Consider the following 21,626-nt stretch of genomic DNA (forward strand, 5'->3'; position numbering starts at 1 on the left):
CAGTGCAGGTGAGTGCAGTGCAGGTGAGTGCAGTGCAGGTGAGTGCAGTGCAGTGCAGGTGAGTGCAGTGCGTGCAGTGCAGGTGAGTGCAGGTGCGTGCAGTGCAGGTGAGTGCAGGTGCGTGCAGTGCAGGTGAGTGCAGTGCAGGTGAGTGCAGTGCAGTGCAGGTGAGTGCAGTGCAGTGCAGGTGAGTGCAGTGCAGTGCAGGTTAGTGCAGTGCAGGTTAGTGCAGTGCAGGTGAGTGCAGTGCAGTTCAGGTGAGTGCAGTGCAGTGCAGGTCAGTGCAGGTTAGTGCAGTGCAGTGCAGGTTAGTGCAGTGCAGTGCAGGTTAGTGCAGTGCAGTGCAGGTTAGTGCAGTGCAGTGCAGGTGAGTGCAGTGCAGGTGAGTGCAGTGCAGGTGAGTGCAGTGCAGGTGAGTGCAGTGCAGTGCAGGTGAGTGCAGTGCAGTGCAGGTGAGTGCAGTGCAGTGCAGGTGAGTGCAGTGCAGTGCAGGTGAGTGCAGTGCAGGTGAGTGCAGGTGAGTGCAGTGCAGGTGAGTGCAGTGCAGTGCAGGTGAGTGCAGTGCAGTGCAGGTGAGTGCAGTGCAGGTGAGTGCAGTGCAGGTGAGTGCAGTGCAGTGCAGGTGAGTGCAGTTGAGTGCAGAGTGGTGTGTATTGACAATGTAAATGACAATGCCATTTATTTATGATTTAAAGAAAAAAAAAGAAATGTCATGAGCAATGCCAATAGCTCTACCTTTAATGATGCCGAGACCATTGCATTGTAAATGCTTGTTTTTCTTATCCTTTCCATCTGGAATTGTCCCAGAGCACTCGGACTACATGAATCACAAGATATGTGTTGCTCATATATTATCAATCCATCTTACCTACTTTGTAAAAGAAATACTTATGAGTTCCAACAACAATATTTGTCAGTCACAGTTTACATCATATTCATAATAAGTAGTCCTTATCCACTGTACAGTAACTATGCAGCGTAGTCTCAACTTATTTAAATTAATATTTTATATGCTTGATTTTAATTACACCATATTTAATTTAGTTATCATATGGGCATACGAGTTTCACTGCACCACAATCATTTTCAAATTATATGACCCTAATTTGCCCCTTGGGCCGGTATCTGCACAATCAACTGACGAGTATTGCCAATGAATCACAGAGATCTCTGCTGAGACTGACTTTCCTCCCCACTCACTATCATCCGTATCATGTCGATCCATATAGCCAGGTCATGAGACCTTTTCATCAGTCCTGACCTCCCACATCCAGAGTCATGTGTCCAGTAACTATTCCACCACATTCCTTTTCCAGGCCGCCACCTCAGGACCCCAGGACGCAGCCAATGGATCACTATTCGCCTCCTAGCCAGCACCAGACCCAAAAGTGCCAACTTATACTGGATCCTCACGTCCTTAGATTTGGGTATAATCCTCAGGAGGCGCTGCTTTACAGATTTATCAAGAGTCTGGTTTGTTACTGTCATCAATCTAGCTATTAACTACTCCTAATATTCAATTAATTTCACACAAGACTGGGCCACCTGCTAAAGAGCGGCCATACGTTCTCCCCATCTTGAGCATGCAGAAGACTTATTTTGGAATATTTTATTCAAAATTCACAGGAGTTAAATAAGTACGATGTAGATAATAAAGTATATGTACTTAAAATGTGCATTGCTTTACACCTCTTGAAATGTGGCACATGCCGTCTTCCATTCAGTGTCAGTTAGTAGCAGTGTCAGTTAGTAGTATGTCTAATTCTGCATCCCATAGCTGTCTGGCTACCAATTAATTCTCCAGTCTACCTTGTTTTAGGGCTTTATACATGTGGGAGATTATTTTACAACACTGCTCCAACTCCAGCAACTCTGTCAGGATGGCATATGTGGCCGGTGCACCTGGGAACTCCGACCAGGTCTCTCTGGCCGTCCTGGCCAACTTCACATATTGCAGGAACTGTTCTTGTCTTGAACCAAACAACTCCTCTACCGCTGTAAATAAGATAGGCTCATCTCCTGGGTAGAGATCTCCGAATGTACAACAGCCTTCCCGCTCTCCAGTTTGCTATGGGCATATCCTTACTTATATTTTTGAACAGCTGTAGCCATCATATCTCCAATGATAAGAGAAAGGTGGCATCTCAAAACTCTCTTGACCACAGATTCACATTCAGAAGCTGACTAAAGGCACTCTATAAAGACAGTGTTTAGGTAGATAACTACCCCTCATTAGAAGTACTGACAAAGATTCCCTCCCCACTGGCCAGCTCAGCAATATTTTCCACAACGGCCTATTTCAACACCACATTTGGCAGAATGTTGTAATTGTGTAACCATATAAAATAGTTCTAAGTCCATCTTATATACTTGAAGTAAAATAGAATTTGTTTCAGTAACTCAAGGCAGCTCTGATGTTAGCAAGATTGTGAGTGAGACCAAGTCCTCAAGTCCGGCACTCACCTCCTTTCTCTGTAAGGCTCACGTTCTGGACATGCAGCTGTCGAAGAAGCAGTCTAGTTCCTACAGAAGGCAGGCTTGTGGATGGAGAACCACGGTGAATATGAGCACTGGAAACCTATAAAGAAAAGAAATACGAAAAGTTATCCCGGCTAGATCAGAGGTATCAAAGTCATAATCTGTCTGTCAAAGGGTCCCAAAAAACAATATTTCTGGGCGTCAGCGGCGAATTACCTGTACCCAACTGATGCAAAATCGCACCAGCATACATCTACAGTGTATGCGACTACAGCCTAACAATCACACATATCTGCTGAATTTTTAAGTAACTGCTCAAAGCGAACTCTCCCCTCCACGTAAGTAGTGAGATAGCCACAGAACAAAATAACATTTTGATAATAGTAATAGCCATTTCTATCAAAACTACAAGACTGCAATACTTAGGACCGATTTTGATGTTGGTGAGACCACCACCGACAGGCCGTCGTGGCGGTCTCACAGACATCCAGCATAGCAGTCCAACCACCGTATTATGATGCGGTCAGTCGGACGCAGACAGCGGAGGGACCAACCAACGCCTCCGACAGGCTCAAGGAGTCTTTCGGAGCATTGGTCAGACCGTAATTCTACAATGGGGGTGGTGTCTGCGGAGGCACCGCCATAGGGATTACGATGTCCCTCCTCCCTCTGCCTTTACATGGCGGTCTGACCTCTATTTCTTCTTTTGGAATAGCTTGTCCTAAAATGGGTGAGAGTAAAAGAAATGTCTGGAGACACTCACTTACCATACCACTGCCACAGGCTTTGAGGTTTACCATCATTGCTGGCTGCGTTCCAATGAGAATGTCTCTAATCAAGTCCTGGATGGTGGAGAGATCAGCCTTGCCATCGGTGCTCTGCATCAAGAAGACAAAATGGACAATCAGTGAGAAGGAAAGCATTGCATTGTATCTCAAGGTCGAGCGCACAAGCGGTAACTGATTTGTGATATTTTAATGTTTTGCATTTTTGGGGTTTACATTCAAACCGAAGGCATCTGGGCTTTCCTGTAATTCAGGCTCTATTTTTTTATAGAGGAAGAAGGGCTGGAAATTGCAAGTCTGCTGCCCAATTGGTAGCCTGCTGAAATGCATGCTAGTTTGCAGAAAGTGAGCCTAGTTTCCTTCTCAATTCCTATCTATCTGCCTTACTGAAAAAGCAGTTGTGTGGGTTTAATATGCTAATGTATACACAATGTGCAAAGTGTATGTGCTATTTCTCTCTCCATCCTAACTTTTTCTGGGCCTTCTGGGTCTACATTTTAGCATTCCATCTCTTATGATTTAGCATGGGGTAGGAGCATTAAGGTAAGGAAACAAAGTAATGAAGAAGGCGTTTGACCAATCCACTCTGGTAAGTTTCTATGTGGTATGCAATTATTAGAATAAGATACACTATAGATCCCTTATTGACAGTAGGGAAAATACACTGTTGTATGAGAGTGCTGTCTGATAAGGAGTTTAGGAGTGATTTTTGGTTTTGTTTGCCTTCTTTCCTTTGGAGGTTGGAATCTCCCAAGATAATCTGGTCACTACAAGAGGTGAGTTGATCAGTTGATCGTGAAAAAACTGATGATAGCACTGATCAATCTAAGATCAGTGCTATTAGATGCACTTATCTCAATATAAAGAGAATATAAGTTAAGTCTAGCAAATGTGGGAAGTATCATGGTCTAAGGATTCAGGGCTCTCAAGTAAGTGGAATGTTAATTGTGTGTCAATATAGGTAATTTCAACTGCCTACTTGTAAATATTTGTTAGTTAATACCTAGCATTAAGCAGTGTGCATAATAAAGTATGCTTACTTTTTTTTTTATAAGCAAACGCGCTGGCTGGACAATTATTCATTATGTATCAGCAGACTGGAGTACTAGCCCACACCACCTCCCCCAAGTAGACAGCACTTTGCTCTACCTCGCTACCCTGAGAGAGTCAAGTGCTACAAAGGGGTACTTGGTTCCCAATAGAAGGAAGGTAGCAGACGTATTACTTTCGAAGGTCGCACATATTTCCAATTTAATAAATCACTTACTTACACTCGTAGGAATTGGGTGCAGGTCTGTGGGCAGAGGTGGGGCTGAATACAGCGTTTGCCTGGAGACATGGCCCTGTGCCCACCCCATCTATGCAAAGCTGAAGGGTGTGCGTAGGGGAGGGGAGAGAGTAGGTGCCACAATTAGGTTTACCGCAGTCCCCAGTGTCCAACATCCTGCTGTGTACCACCAAAGGAAAGGTCACATGCAGCGGAAGTTAGCCTCAGATTTCTTGAGGGGGTTGGATAAAGGCTCAACTTTGAAAAGGATACAGGATTAAAAAAACAGACATTCACAGAAAAAAGCCAAACGTTAAATTGACGTTATAGTTGGGTATGGCAATAAGAGCTTAGCTAACAAAAAAGACAGACCGAAATTCAGAGAAAATAACAAGGGTTAAAGTGACGTTATACTTTGGTGTTGAAATGAGATTAGAACTAACATTTAAAAACCTAAAAACACTAAAGTTCAACAGTTAAGGTTTATTGAACTAACTATAGCTTGGAACCCAGTCATACACTGCTTAGGACCTTACATATTACATCACTCATGGCATGCTAAATGACATCACTGATGACATCTCAAATGACATCATCCATGATACTGCCATTCACAGTACTCTGTAAGACCGTAACTTTTTTTTTTAAATGATCTATTTGTAGAGGGCTTATAGTCATATCCAGCATTGAATTACTATGTGTACACACATGGGTGCACATAATGGAAATAGCGTTAAGTTGTACATGATGAAAGTTATATAGTGCACCATTTACAAACCATCAAAGTTTGGAGTGTAAGGAGAACTCCATGAAGACCAAGGTAAAGGTCAAGAGCATCTGATGTGAGTTGCAGAGTCATGTTGTAAAGTAGATTGTGGCATAAACAAGAAGCCTGGTGCACAATATCTGTGACAAAAAGCCAAAACGTCTGTTGACAATAGATTATCCAGCAGCGAATGTCTGGGCACGTGACCTTATAAATAATTACAATGCAGTGCTATAGACAAATTGTATCTAACAAAAACATTTATAGCATGTGGATGTTTATTTCCAGAACCTCGCTGAAGAATCTGAGACACTGCATAATTCTGAAGAATGCAGGGGATACCCACTTAGAGGTGGTTTAAGTGACACTGGGGTTCTAAGCATGAATTTAAGGATGCGTCATTGTACTCATGAATGTGGGTAGTGTATTTTACCAGATTACGGAGGGTAGTCCATAGGGCCTGGCAGGAGGTGTCTTACCAGTGTCAAATGCATACCTCTCAACCTCTTGAAATAAAATTGTGTGTCATGTGAAGTCTTTAAGAGGGTGACCCGATAAGGTGACTACAGTATGAACACTTTTTTGGAGGGGTTCGATGTTTAAAAAGGTGGCGATCATATTAAAGTCTATAACAGTATTTTGTTGGTTAGGTGAATGAATATCAGTAAAAAGCGGGTAACATCCACCAAATGTAAGTGGCTTGAAAAAAATGTTCAAGTGGTCAAAGATAAAGTCCATTATCACTTGATTGGTGATTGAAAATTGGGCACAAGTGTAACTTGTTGAATTACTTCAAGTCCACAAACCCTTTAGGACGCCTTCACAGTGATTGGATGATGTCATCCCTGACATCCTCAATATTATTTGAGATGACATTACGGGAAACGTCCTTTAGGACGAAGCCGGAATCACGCTGTGCCTTCACAGCGCCAGCAACAGAACAAACGTGTCTTTAGCACACATTTGTTCTGCAAGCAAGTCGTTACAACAACTTGCTTTTGGGGGGGTACAATGGTGGAGTGGTGTTGGAGTTAAAGTCCAACACCTTCCCTACTGTTGTGCAGACTGGATTTGGAATAGTAAATTAAACTATTCCAATATCCAGCGCCCTTCTAAAGCAAGTCAGTAAAACGACTTGCGTGAAGTACAAATGCATGCTAAAGAGGCATTGGTTCAAATGACAGAGTTCCTAAGGCATGTGTGAAAAACGCATGCGGAATTTGGTCATACATTTGACACTACATCTCATATTACCATTAACACTATGTACTAATATTCATTAGTTTCAGTAGACATTGCTAATTATGTTGTGAGTTTAAGTGTTGTTAATTAAAGTAATAAGCACTGTATTTGGAGTCGGAGTTTTAGTTTGCATATTAGTTGTGCGGATAATCGTCCTAATTCTAACTTGTGAATTTCAGTGGTTTTTCCGTTTCAATTTGTAACCATAACTTCACTTTAACTGTGGTGTTTTAACATATTAAAAGGTTTTATGCCAAAACAAAACATAATTTTACTTTAGCCCTTAGTTTTTCTAGTACATTTCAGGTTTTATTTTATAACAAACTATATCCAACTTCTATGAAAGTATACCCTACCCGGCTCCTCATGGTTTCAAACTAGTAAGGAATATTCACTGAAAAAAACAAAAGTTAGAGTGACGTTATAGTTAGGTGAAAATGTCAGTTAAAATGTAACATTTTAAACAAAAAAAATATTGAAATTCACAAGTTATAGTTAACTGAGGAACCTATAACTAGTGTCCCCACCATGCACAGTGTTGTCATCATTGTGTCATTTTAGATGCCATCAGTGATGTTTTCAATTATGTCATAGAATACTTTGCGAGTGCTGTAATATGTGAGGTCATAAGCAGTGTATGGCGAGGTCCATGCATCGCTTATGATCTCAAATATTACATCAGGTATAGTTTTTCAGTTAACTTTAGCTGGTGAATTTCCCTGCTTTTTAGTCTAAAATGTTACATTTTAAATGTCACTTTCATCTAATTATAATGTCACTTTAACCTTTGGGTTTTTTATGTGAGTTTCTAAGTTTTTTTTTAATGTTAAGTAAGATATTATTACCATACCGAACTATAACGTCGCTTTAATTTTTGTTTTTTTCCAGTGAATTTCTATGTTTTAACATAAGGTAAGATTTTACCATCAAACGTAACTATGCCAACCCCCCCAATTTCCGTGAATGGCCCTTGGGTTTGACATTGGGCCGCGCATGAGGTCACGCCCTGCGAAGACCCCCTGCTGTGCACAGCTGTTGTCTGTGCCCAATTCCTCATAGACAGCCAAACCATCACCATGCATGGTCCTTTAAAAAAATTATTTTCTCGATACTGGTGGACTCCTGCCAGAGTCTCTTGGAAGCCACTGCACCTGTCTGTGCTCCTGCGCGACTCTCTGAAGCACAGGGGCAGCACTGGCTCCCGAGAGACTCCAGCTGGATAACAGCATTTGATTATTGTTTTCTTATTCAAACTTTTTTTTTTTTTAAACAGTTTTTATTGTTTTATAAAACAAGAGTATAGTTCACAGCTAATCATGGACAGTCGAGTAATATCACATAAGTGTTGTGAACCACGCTATTGACAGGTTCATCCCTCCCCTATTTTTCTTCTTCAAACTTGACCCTTTGGGTTCCTCATGAACTCCCTCTACAAGAACTAGGAGGTCAGGTTATCCCTACCCGGACCACTATACCTTATTATTTTCAGGACACAGGGACTGAGTCTGGGAGTCCTGTAATGGGCAGACGCAACATTTGTTCGTTGTGCGGCCCGCCAGCAAGTGTTCGTGCGGCACTCGTGGGAGTCTCTTGCGAGCAAGATGGCCAATGGGAAACAAGGCCCTTGTAGCCAATCAGATTGCTCCATTATTTTAAGTTAAGTGGCCATGAAAATCGTGCAAGACTCTCACATACCCAACCAACCAGATGTCTATAAATTTTAAACATTAATCTCGCCAAAGCTATTGAACAGACTTAAGCCAGCTAAAAAAATGCACAGTTTCTGCATGAAGATCTAGCTTTCAGCAAAACTTTGTGCAATTTTGTTCAGCTGTTTTGTCTGTATCGTGGTTTAAAATTCCCTATGGAAATTGCATGGGAAAATTGAGTTTTGGGACCCCACCTTTTTATTGGAGCCTGCTTTGATGGATCACCTCAAAACTTTCAAGGAATTAGCTGTGGTGGATGAAACGGTGTTTGTGGAACGTTTTGAGAAGATTCATCAAACGATGACAAAGTTATTAGCAAATAACGTTGCTGACTGTCATTCAAATCACTTGGTTCCAGATTTCCAAAAATCTGGAACCTTAATAAAGTGTTTTTTCTTTATCGCTGTACAAATGTTCCCACCAAAAATTGCATGGGGAAAACACTTTTGGGACCACCCCTTTTTCTAAACCCCTGCATGACTGATCATCCTGAAACTTTTCAGAAAGGAGCTGGGGTGGAGGAGACTTTCTTTTGAAAAGTTTTGTGAAGATTTGTCAAACGGCATCAAAGTATTAGCAAACCAAAAAATCCTTTACCTATGGAAATGTGGTCCTAACTATAACTACCCAGTGGCAACTGCCACTGGTTAATACACAGATATATACAGGGTATATTGGGTAAACCCTTTCTTTTAATGTTTGCCAGTGATCTCAAAGCTTGTACTTCATAGAAATTTCACAGGGCGAACTAAATGAATACAGATGTTTTATACAGCATTTATTCTTTCTTCAGTGCTTGTAAAAAAAATGTCTTTCACAATCACAGTGTTACTCACCGATCATTAATCGGATGAGGATGAATGTACAAAAAAAAACATGCATAATTTATTGTGGGGAGATTATGATTCTGTGTGATATGCCTCATTCCTTTTACCAAACTCAAAATAGGGGATAGTTTCTGTTCTCAATAGATACCCCTCTCTGGGTTCGCAGTATTTACAAATTGAAGTAAATACGACCATTATTCGGACTTATTCATTATTAGGGCCTATTGTATAAATTGAGATTTAGGTGCAAAATAACCATTGGTGCAGCATTACCAGGTGTGTGCAAACACTTTAATGAGGACAAATGCACTATTATTATAGTGCATGAATGCTTCACCTCCCTGTCCTTGTATTCCAATGGGAGGCACTCATTAAGCATGCTTACTAATACACACGATAGCCAATAGCCGAAGGTGAGATTACAATACTAATGTGCGCTGATCAAAATTACGAGTTATACTTTCCTCAAGCAATAGCTGAAAGTGGCTGAGCCAAAGGCACAGACTGATGAAGGGGGCTAAAACAAAGCCCCTGTCCGTGTATGTTTTTGGTGTGAAATCCATGACAGCAAAAGGTGTCTATTGTCAGCTCTAAAGACACAATGTATGGAGACTTTGACAATCATCTAAGCCCACTGATGGGCCAAAAACAAATAGTTTTTGGGGAGTGAGCCTTTGCTTTCTAACAACAGATCATATTTCTACAATTGCCCAGGAGCCAGAGACCAAAGGATATGTTTTTCATCAAACTGTGACAAGGAAAGGGAGACGGAGAGGGAGGAGGGGGGGTGAGAGTGAGAGAGCGAGACCAGAAGAGCCAGTAGAGAAAGTAACAGAAATGGGAGAGACGGTGAAAGGGATGGGAGAGGCAAAAGAGAAGAAGCAAGACTGAAAGAAATAAAGAGGAGAGTTTGAGAAAAAGTAAGAGAGAAACAGAGTATGAGAGAGGGTAGAAGACAGAAGGGAGAGCGATAAAGAGGGGAGGAGAGAGAATCAGAGAAATAGAAAATAGAGTAAAAAGAAATAGAGAAGAGGGAGGTAGAGAAAGAGTGCGTTTCTTCTGTTATATGTCTGCTATAACACTTCCATCCAGCATTCTTTCACAGTTTCTACGACACTTGCGCAAAAAAAATGTTGTCTTTACAATTGCAACACTTTTCCCCCCCTCACCACTCCCAAGTGACACTTCTTTTGCCTCTCTTTAGAAGTGTCCAATTAGAATGGCTCTCCACAAAACCATCCCCACTGCTTGTCCATTCTTCTTTTGACTGAGCCCCAGGATTTTAGCTGCTTCCTGTCTTTCCACTAGTACTACACCAGATGTTTATCACGGCCACTGTTCCTTCGCGTAGAACTTTACTAGGACTAATCTATTAACCTAAGGGAAACCACATAAATATAGGAGACATAAAATTAAATCCAACCAGGAAGAATATGGACCTCTCTTTCAACGGCTGTCAAGGAAAACTGTGAAAAGGTCTGGGTATTTATAGCAGGGGGTATGGGCACAAACATTGAAAGATAAGCCATCATGTTTCCATAAAATGTATGGGTTGATTATATTTTTAATGTTAATGCTGCTAACAGAAGTATAGCCGATCTGAGTTGTACCTCAAAGGATTTGACCACATGTTATACCTTCAATGTAACATTAGATAATATTATTGGGAATATCAAGAAGGCAAGAAGTACCATAGCACCGGGACCAGATGAAATTCCCATCACTCTATTAAAAGCATGACCATAGTGAATGGGGTAGATTTTTACTCCCCCTTTTTTAAAGTGGTTTCTTGACTGGTAGCATTCCAAACTCTGGGAAGTATTATCATGCTACTAAGTAGCAAAGGGCTATGGTCCTCTCAGCAAAAGTATTGAAAAATTGCTTGATTTAACAATACCAATGAAGTTGCTATGAGTTTTGATAGCAGTACATTCCAATACTCGGATTAGAGTACTTATGGGGGCTTAGATAAGTTTGGAGTAGAGTACTCATGTGAGCAGGTATAAGTCTAACAAAAGGAATAGAGAAAAATTGGCATCAAACAATGATGCCTTTTGGCACCGCTTCCTTTTTTCCGTGTATATATTTTTCATTTACTCCTTTTTTAAATTATTAGAAAAGTTTCTTCAGGCTTAGGTTTTTACCCTAAAAAAACACTATTGTGTGTGGATTATGTAATCATTTTTTATTTGATCCCAAAAGCATTACAATGTGGGTTTGATACACTATTTACAAACTCAAAAAACTTTTTTTTAAATAACTTAACTCAAATACAAAATCATGGTTTGACAAAGAGACGGAAATAAGTTGTCTTTAGATGGAAAATAGGGAATGAACAGCTGCAAAGGGTTGAACACTATATTTATCTCGGTATGATCATTTCCAAAAATCTCTCTGATTTAACACTGATTGACCGCCTAGTAGGTATGAAGGCTTCGGCACACTGTGGAGGGCTGGGGACCACATTCAATTCATAGGTATTTTGGTAAAAGACACTTTGTCGCTTCTCTTCATTTGTATAATGGTAGAATTCCCACAATCCTGCTCTGTGGCGTCAAGCACAGATAACTCGCCCCGACAACCGTGAACACAATTAAAGCCAAAATGTTAAAGTGTATATGTAATTTGAATAAATCACCTCTAGTATCGGCACTTTGTCTGGAATTTGGATTAACTGGTGCCTACTATAAAACTGTAAGTGCAATATTCTAGTGGGTATATTACATATATTTTGCCAAGGATACACTACGAGTATCACATAAAAATGAACTGTACTTGTCATCTTCATATGGTTTTAGGTTTACTCACAAGATACTGTCCGCCCACTCCATTTAGATATCCACTGAAGTGCTAACATGGAGATTCCTCCAGCAGGTAAAACATGAACTAAAGTCAAATATTAATAATTCAGGTTTTGTGGTAGATTGTGTTGTTGTAGAGATCCCACGCTATATAGAACTATACCGGACTCTGCAATTCTCAAAAAGCCTCAGGAATGTGTGTGAAGATAGACAAACATAAAATTCGAAGGTTTTTTTAGTACAGCACAACTGTCTTTGAAAATATCCGTTGAGAGACGGTCTGGTGTAAATCTAGAATAATATGTCTGGCCACTTTACAAAGACGGAATTCAGGACTTAAGACACTCTGTAGTAAAATGTTACAAAAAGGTACAAAGTAAATTTCTTCACCCTATCTTCATCTCTGACAAAATATGCACCGCTAAAGATGCTTTATTGAACATTTACGCTCATACAAACACAAAGGATCATTATCTTTTTTTAACTTTTGAAACGTTTTTTAAACACATGTTAAAGGGCTGTATTTCGTACTCAAATAAATTTGTTTAGAAAAATTCAAATTTATAAGTACGGTAGGTTTAAATGTAATTTTATGTTTTTGACCTTATTTTGAGGTTTTGAATTAAACAATACAATTGAATTGAATTGATAACCTCAAAGGACTATCCCTACACCATGTATATCTCACCTCAAATGCCCCCTTTTGTGTCCGCCACCCACAGGACTGTCCTCTCTACTAGGGCTGAGATAGTCCTCCATCTCTTTTTCCCCACTAGGAAATGTCCAGCCCCTTACCGCCAACGCAGCTGTGCCCACCTCATCCATTCCCTTCCTGCCAACCCAGCTTTGCCCACTTCTTTCTCACCACCTGAAGCACACTACTTGTGCAGGTTGCCCTCCTCCCCACAATAAGACTACCCCACTAAGCCCACCACAGAAGGCCACTCCCACTCACCTCCCGAGCCTGTAGCCTGGGGACTATGGTCAAGGTGAGGTCTGGCTGGTCACAGAAGCTCCAGGTCACCAGCAGGCCTTCATTCAGTGCTTCTTCCAGGCAGATCTCCAGCTAGGAATGAGAAAGGTCAATACAGCAGGAGTGCAGTAGTAGCTTTTGTCCTTTACATTCCACCTCAACACGAACAATGACACACAATGAGTGGGCACGCTCATCAATTTTATAAAGTAGAACACTCCAAACACCTTTGAAAAGCCCCTTATACAGCTCTTTCTTGAACTAATGCTTAAGAGTGGTGAAGGGTGTCTGATGAAAATGTATTTCAATGCCTTTTCCTATACAATTCCCACGTTTGCCCTATGAAGAGCCGCATTTCAGGCAAGGACTGGTAAAGAGGCACATCTGTAAATACACAACGGGTTGGAGGAGGAGAACACACAGTTCCCTTGGTACCAGGCATGTTTTAACTCGGATTTGAGTCTGGCCATGTAGAGTGCGGTGTTAACAATAACGAAGAAAATGAAAGCATGAACAAGTGCAACCAAGACTGGGAAGGTGACGATCAGTACCAAACTATTTATCTAAGCTTTACCGGGATCAAGAGAGGATCAGAAGCGAAGTGAGTGTCTACCTCTCACAACTGATAACCATCCAATGGTGAAGTTTTTCTTTTCTAATGACCGACTAGGGTTTCTGAGATTGATATTATGGTATCAGGAATGAACGAGATTTAACTCCTTGTGTGAAGAATTCAGTAGTATTGCATCCATGCTTTGTCTCTCTGAGTGCTGGTCACAATTAACTAGTGAATACATTGCGATTGCCTGTATCTGTGCCATTGGGTGGATGCAACACTGTTTTCTACATATAGGGAAAGCAACAGATAAAACAGAACTATGATCATCGGACCATGGAATCGGCACAATATAATTGTCTACATCTGGCCAGGCAGTCGACACAAGAGTACTGTCTACTCCCAAGCCACAGTACGGTCTATATCAGGCCAGGTAGTAGAAACCATGGTAATGTCTATATTGGGCCTGTGGCTGATATACCAGTAATGCCTATATAGGGTAATGCGGATGATACAACAACATTGTACAACTCTAGGCCATGCACCCAATGATAACAGTATTGTACACATCTGGCTAAGTGGCCTATACAACAGTCTGGCCTATACTGGAAAATGTGCCTGATACAACAGTATTGTGCCATCAGGCCATGTGGTTAATACAACATCCTTATTTAGTTCAGGGCAAAGAGGCAACTACAGCAGTAGTGTCTATACAGGGCCTTGTAGACCATACCGCAGTACTCTCTACTTGACAACCGCAGGGCCAATATAAGAGTATTGTCTACATCTGGACCATGCAGTTGATGCAACAGTAATGTATACATCAAACCATGAAGCCTATCCAACACTATTGTCCAATTCTGGCATGTGGCTGATACAAGACTAGTATATACTCTTGGGTCACCCAGCCCATATAGCAGTATTGTCTTCTCTGGCCGATATTACCAATTCAACAACCTTGTCTGCTCAGGTAGGGTAATCGGTATCGCTGACAACATTGTAACATTCAAGGTTTCGTTCTTCTGAGAACCAGTCAGAGCCAACAAATGGATATAGCAGTAACACCAATAGAATATGTCACCTTGATTCCTTTGCTTAGAATCGTGGAGTTTGAAAGCTCTTGTCTCTAAGATTCAGAGGTTTTACATATTTGACTCATTTTCTACGATGAGGAGCATGTAGCCAATAGTTCCTCCTTCTCGCTAGCAAATTAAGTACCAGCTAAGTTTCCCTTTGGAATTTTGGCACACCTGCCATCACACCGAGTTGTACATTCGGTGTCCTGTTGGGCGAAATACTATGCATTCCATTGAGCAGCAACCCATTAGTGTACAGGGTATTCCGTTGGATGGCATACTGAGCAATCCTTTAGTTGGCACCATTTCAGTATACTGACCTCTCTGTGCTTCCACAAGACCAGGTAATATTTAATAAGCAGATACAATTATTTAACGGCTGATCCTCAAAGACACATACCACAACACCTTGTTGTGTGTTTCCTTTAGGGCCGACTTAGTTTATTTATATTTTAGTTTGCTTGCGCATTAAGGCAGCTTTGCCTTGCACGCATTACGCTTAGCACGTTTATTTTTGTGCCACAACATTATTTTAGAAATGCCTGCACATGTTTTTGTTATTGGTTCGGACTGTCTGAACATCTAGTGCAAGGTCAAACAACACTGTGCCCGGTCTTCTTGTGATCGGTTAGCAAACGTAGCTTGGCACTTAGACACAACATGCGTTCATATCTGCGGTTTTCAAAAAGACACCTCGTAACACATACACCGAGACGTGCCATTTTGAAAACAGAGAGAAGACATTCTAGCAGAGCAGAGGTCCCAACGAGAGAAAAGGAGAGATCCACTGCCCCAGATGTAGAACAACTACCTATGAATAGCAGGTATGGAGTTCGCCACTAAACCCAGAAATCCATCATATAACACTGTGTTTCCGTAGTGCGGTAGGCTGAGGTAGATAAAAAATTCACCATGGTAGGGCTTCTTATTGTTTATAGCTTACTTGTAATGCTCCTCACTCTGTTGAGATGTTTATGTTTTCTAATTGCAGTGCAGATGTTTTATAATACAGCATGCTAGTTTCAATAAATATTGTAAACTGTTTTTGTGCCCTTTTTGTTTATTATGGGAATGCATGAGTGAGAAAATGAAAAGATGACAATCTGTTTCCAGGGTTCTCCGAGGGGACTAGAGTGTTCTGTTCTGGGGTGCTAACTTACCTGTCACTTTGGGAAGGTTAGGAGGGCAGGTAAAGCAATATGAGCTAGTCATGAACGGTGCTCATATGTACTGATTTAGTATGGTGACCCAGTCCCTACTTTTGTGGTCCCAGGCATAGTTATGATTTTACAGAATCCCTGCATCAATCTTAGTACCATACAGTGTCCTTTTCATCTACATCCCACAACCCACGCATGACTCCCCTTGCCATTATGCAAGTCTATTACCTGGGTTTTCAAGAGAGAGAGTGTGACTTGATATGTATCCATGGAAACAGCAGCTGGAGACTGCTGTGTGACTGACACGAGGAATGTCACGGCTTCAGCAATAATCTCGCACCGTAGTACCTGCAGCAGAGGAAAATGAACAGACATATAATCTACACTCTACATACAGAATCTCTACATCAGCTCCCACCATGCTGGCAAGGTAACTCAGCAGGGAGGGGAAAAGTCACTAGCAAATTAAAAAAAACTCTTCAATGTCCAAATCGCACAATCTCTCAGCAAAGGAGATGATGAAAGTAACCAAAGCTGTACACCATCTGTACAAGACCTCCTCCGAGAAAAATCCCACACTGATGGAGGAAACAACTAACATCACACACAACTCCTTCAACATTCACCCTCAAAACGTTCCATAATAAAAGAGAGAAATAAAGTAGCCAACACCTTTAATCACTCTTATACCACCAACACTAAACAATCCAGACCAAAAAAAAGAAAAAAAGTAATCAACACCTTAGACTACCTTCAGACACCTTAGAATACCTTCAGAGAACCTTCTTCTCGCAAATTGCACAGGATAAAAGCGTCCAAAACCTTACATCGCCCATATAGCACCTCCAGTGAGAAACACTCTACACAAACGGAGGACAGATGGAGAGAAACCAACATCTAACAGCACCTGCCCAACACCACCCACCTGGAAAAGTCCACACCACAGGAGAAAAGAAAAGTAACCAATTTAAAATAGTGCCATGTTAACACTCACACTCAAAAAAATTCCAGAGGAGAGCTGCAAAGTGCGTAGCATCCTTTAGCAACCGTTCAGTACCCCACCACAAATATTACACATCAATGGAGTAGAAAAATAACCAGAAACAGAGGCAGGAAGCATCCAGTGGCATTTTCGGGATGCTTTGAGGACAGGGGCCCTGCGGCAGGGCAAGATACATTTGTAGTCACCTGCTCGGAACAACTTTTAATGTATAACCTATTTTCAACTAATTTAAGCTCTCAAGATGACCAAAAATACTGAATTAAAGCAAAACAGCCGAAACCTTAAACTTGCTGGCAATCTGCCAGCCAAGCAGTACCGAAAGAAAGCTTAAACAACTATTAATAAAGCCATTTCTTTTTGCCACTGGATCTGGATATTTTGTCTTGCAACAGTACTTTAATTGAATTCAGTATCTAAACAGCCTATTCCTTCCATGGCAGTAAAAGGATGTGAGGCATTGAGAGATGAATAGAGGACAAGTTAATAATATTACAAGAAGACCTATGTATATTGCAAATAAATTATAGATTTAATTACACGGTATTAATAATCACAAATATTTCCTCTTTACAGCTTGCATTTTTGCAGCATTATTGAAAATCAAAAGCACTATTCCGAGGACTTTCACCATTCCATCGAAAGTCTCTTCCTCTGCCTTGTCCATTCACTCCTTTTTCTGTGTACACTTCTCGCATGATAGTGACCTCTGACTTTGTTGATTACGAGAAATGGGAGGGAGTAAGAGAAAGGAGAAGGTAGTCTGGTAGAGATCTGAAGACACACAAAAAAGTAATGCAACTTCCCAACATAAACTGGGACAGGAGGCGCAGCACGGAGATTTTCAAAAATGATTTCTGCTAAAATAAAATGATTCATCAACAGCTGGACCCCCAACCCCCATTTAGGCTACCACATTCGGCCTCTGGAAAGTCCATTCTGTACTCAAAAAAACAATTGGTCTAGTCAAACTATGACATGCTTTTCAACTCATCTTCTTCACCTTGAAAAAAACCTCAGCTCTCATACCAGGCCTCGCACACTACCTACACCCCACCAAATAGTCTTTTTACATTTTGAGGTCACTCATTAATCTTGCTCCCTACTTCACCTTTCTCAATTTGGTACTTTCACGCTTGCTGCATAACACACTTATGCCTCATGTGCTATCTCACATTATTACATGGTCAGTCCCACTATCATATATAATGCGTAGCCATTACATGATGAGGCAACATCACATTCGTAAGTGCTACTCATTTGAATATGGATCTCCAGCTCCACCCTCCCATACACATGACTTCCTACCATGGCTCTTCGCATTTACCCCTGGTTTATGATCTGTTTTGTATATAGTTTTATTTGTTTCACTTCTGTTTGGTGTTGCAATATTCAGTCACGCCTGATCCGCACCAAGGAAATCTCACAAATTAGGTAAAATAAGCAGCGGCCACCTACCATACTGCAGTCTGACTGATCAGTGCAGGTGACAGTACTGATGCGAGCAGTGGCTGGGAGCTGGAGACTTTCTTCGAAAGTGATCTGAACTGAACTCTGGACAAAGGGAAAACAAGAAGGTAAGGTGCATGAATCAAGTATCCAGAAGAAAGAACCACGAGTGCAGTACAAACATTAGACAGATGTTATACTAGAATTCTTTCAAATACTGAGCCCACACAGATAACACCTACAGTGGATGTTAGAGCAAAAAGAAGACCAGAGCAACTGGGGATTGGAGTGAGACAATTATCTGCGTCGCTAAGGTATCTTGATCTGATCCAAGTCATAAAAAGTATTTTACGTTTCACAGGGCATGGAAGACAAAACAAAACTTTTTATGAAATATGTAATGCGCGCTGAATCTGCTAAATTCTTTCACCTGGGGTGGAAATCTTAGACACCTTCAGCATCTATAAAGAGCTTATGCCCACATAACCTTGTAACAACAAAGGAGGTGTCAATGGGCGAAGCCAACCAAACGCATCCATTAGATAAGAAGCCCATAAACAGGTCAAGACCTCATACTAAGTTTCCTAACAAATAAGGCCAGGAATGTTGAAAGGCGCACACCACGAGAAGAGCACAAACAGCAAGATAAGCTAACTCTGAGCCTGACCTAAGGCTAGCCAGGCATATCTAAGCCCAAAGATTACTCAGGACCAACAAGACTAGACTTTGTAGCACAATTCAATGTGATCAGCCTGTTGTGTGTACTCTACTTTATCTAATCGCCAGCCCATATCCTAATTCCAAATCCTGGACTGTATCGTCACACATGATAAAAGGCAACCCTGATAACAGAACTCAAGTTAGAGCAGTAAAGATTTGACAACGTTTCTGATAAGAAAGCTCACTTTCAAAAGAATGTGGTCGGGTTGGCCTCTAAGTAACAACACTCTCCCTCAGAAACGAAAATTCTACTCTGAGGGATGGGTGGCAGCACTTCTACACAGCACAACCACACCAGCCACAACAGTGAACAACTGATGAATACATTCAAGTCCATAATGCAGAATAGCACCTAAATACCTCTGCCCAGATATATGACAGAGACACACAGTTAGGGGAAGATATACACAACATATCATTAAAATTTGAATTTCCTTAAATTACTGAAACCATGTGATCTCCGCAGTGAATGACCTTGTTTCTTTCGTCTTTTCTTAAAGATGCACCTCAATGTGAGCATGTGATATGGGAGGCGTTCTCCAAGATAGCACAAATGCCACTCAGAGATAAATATTTGCAAGAGTGGCCTCTCCAACAAGAATCTCGCTATCACTGGTACAAATTGTTAAATCTCTGGGCTTCACCAATGACCCAAACCCCAACATGATTGCACAATTTGTCAAACTGAAGAAATCTGCATCCTTCCAACTCCACTCCTTAAGAAAAAGGAAAAAATCCATCCCATCCACAAACATCAGGGCAGCGGTCGTAGCCCTAGTCCCTTCTCTTTGCAACAGGGGCAATGTTCTGTTAGCGGACCTTCCCAAATCCACAACTGCATCTCTCAGGGCCATCCTCCACTGAGCAGCATGCATGGTCTCCAAAGCAAACTAGCCATTTAAGTCCTAGCCACAGACTATGCGTAGCTAAGGCGTAGCAAGTGTACATTACATTGAAAAAGTTTACAATAGTCTTTAGAACCCATAAGGCGTTCTACTCCGGCTTTGACTCTGCCTAAAGGACAAACTGTAAACTATAGGCGGTTACAATAGGACGATGAGAAAATCTCCTTCATTTCTGAAATAAAAACAAGCCTTTAATCGAGGTATACATTTGCTTAGTCCCATATTATTGAACAAGATCTGTGAAACCATCAGACTCAACTAAACTCATATTCTTCATAAAAAACTTTTAAGCTCTCGTGTTCAAGCGACGTTCTACCAGCCTACAATGACTTCCCCTGTCATAATGTACAGGCCAGCTCCGATATTGTTCTGAAATTCCTTCACTTGCTATCAACAATTTGGTTTCACTTATTGCGGCACCCTACTTCCCCCTACTAATTAACTGTACTTGTTACGGTTCACTACTGTTGTATACTCATGTTAAGCGGTTTTAATGCATCTGTGTTATTCTGTAAGTAAAGGATTGCTCTGTCCATGTGGCTAGGTCTGTGCACGATAAATCGATAGAGTAAATAAATAAATAACCAATAGAATGAAATGGGGTGGATTAGTAATTTTTCTCAGGAGTGAAACTCAAAGGCAAGCTAAATACTCTTTAAAACCTGAAACCAAACGGATTTAAAAGAGATCTTTATTAAATTAAAGGGTAATAGTAGAGTTGACCAGCAACCAGAATGCTTCCTTTGCTATATGTATCGTTACAGTCCAGCCTAGAGAGCATTCTGTGACTGGCCTGCCCCCAACATCCCTCTGGGGTGCTGTGAGCAGATTAAGCGGGAAACCGGAACACCTGAATGTTTAGAAGAAGAAAAAAAAACATAAAAAACAGTTCTATCCACCTGCAGGGCAATGATGGCTGATAATAACTCCCTGTCCTTGCCTCCGGTTCTGATCCATAACTGACAGCAGTTGGACAGTAATGAGTAATTAGAACACTGGAATGTTCCAGTCTTCACAGAAGACTTTAGTGGTTCAAGGCCAATAGCGTCTAGTCGCAAATTTTGATCAAACACTCCAATGTTAGCTTTCTGTTTATTTAAGCAGCTTATAGCTGTTCCTCCTCGGCTTATACCGGTTGTTATAGGCCATCTCCATCATTTTCAGCACTCTTCTGCAGCTCAGGCCTGTAAATCAGGAAGAGGGCCTTTAATAAGTGTTATAGACCTTGGCAGCAGGCTATAATGCTACAATACCAGAGGTGTTCACACCATATGAGGCTACTCTTACATTTGTTTTACAAGGAGGGATTATCCCCACCCATAGTCTACAAACCAATGCTAAGTGACAGAAGAAAGTTTTCCCCAGAAGATGAAATTCAGATTTCTTTCAACAACGCCATAATTAAAGTACAACCTTCTACACGGGACAAAAAGATGATGGCAGTGTCATACATACACTGGAAGTGGCAACAAAAGAATCAATCAATCAATCATGACACTTATAAAGCACACTACATACCCGTGAGGGTCTCTAGGTGCGGGGTCGGGGGGTGCTAGTGATCGAAGAGCCAGGTCTTGAGGGGTCTTCTGAGGGCCAGTAGTTCTTGGGACTGCCGTAGGTTGGGGGGAGGGTGTTCCAGGTCTTCGCAGCGAGGTGGGATAAGGATCTGCCGCCGGCAGTCGTTCTTCGGATGCGGGGGACTGTGGCGAGGGCGAGGCTGGCAGAGAGGAGCTGGCGGGTAGGGGAGTAGAAGTTGAATGGTCTGTTGAGGTATGCTGGGCCGGTCTTGTGGAGAGCTTTGTGTGCGTGGATGAGGAGTTTGAAGGTTATCCTCTTGTTGACGGGGAACCAGTGCAGGTCTCTCAGGTGGGGTATGACGTGGCTGCGGCGGGGTCGAGAATCAGACGTGCCG

General features: G+C 41.5%; 1 protein-coding gene across 1 annotated transcript in view; it reads right to left on the bottom strand.

Annotated features, from left to right (window-relative positions):
• Positions 1–21,626, bottom strand: part of C2CD2L (C2CD2 like) — a 160,057-nt gene that overhangs the window by 109,688 nt on the left and 28,743 nt on the right. The window contains exons 2-6 of the mRNA XM_078682191.1: positions 18,099–18,194; positions 15,869–15,988; positions 12,831–12,941; positions 3,246–3,356; positions 2,464–2,578 (exon numbers count right to left, since the gene is read on the bottom strand). Of these exons, the coding sequence (XP_078538317.1) occupies positions 2,464–2,578; positions 3,246–3,356; positions 12,831–12,941; positions 15,869–15,988; positions 18,099–18,194 (553 nt within the window). The remainder of the gene's footprint in view (positions 1–2,463; positions 2,579–3,245; positions 3,357–12,830; positions 12,942–15,868; positions 15,989–18,098; positions 18,195–21,626) is intronic.

Source organism: Lissotriton helveticus, chromosome 3_1, assembly GCF_964261635.1.
Source record: "Lissotriton helveticus chromosome 3_1, aLisHel1.1, whole genome shotgun sequence".
Taxonomy (NCBI): domain Eukaryota; kingdom Metazoa; phylum Chordata; class Amphibia; order Caudata; family Salamandridae; genus Lissotriton; species Lissotriton helveticus.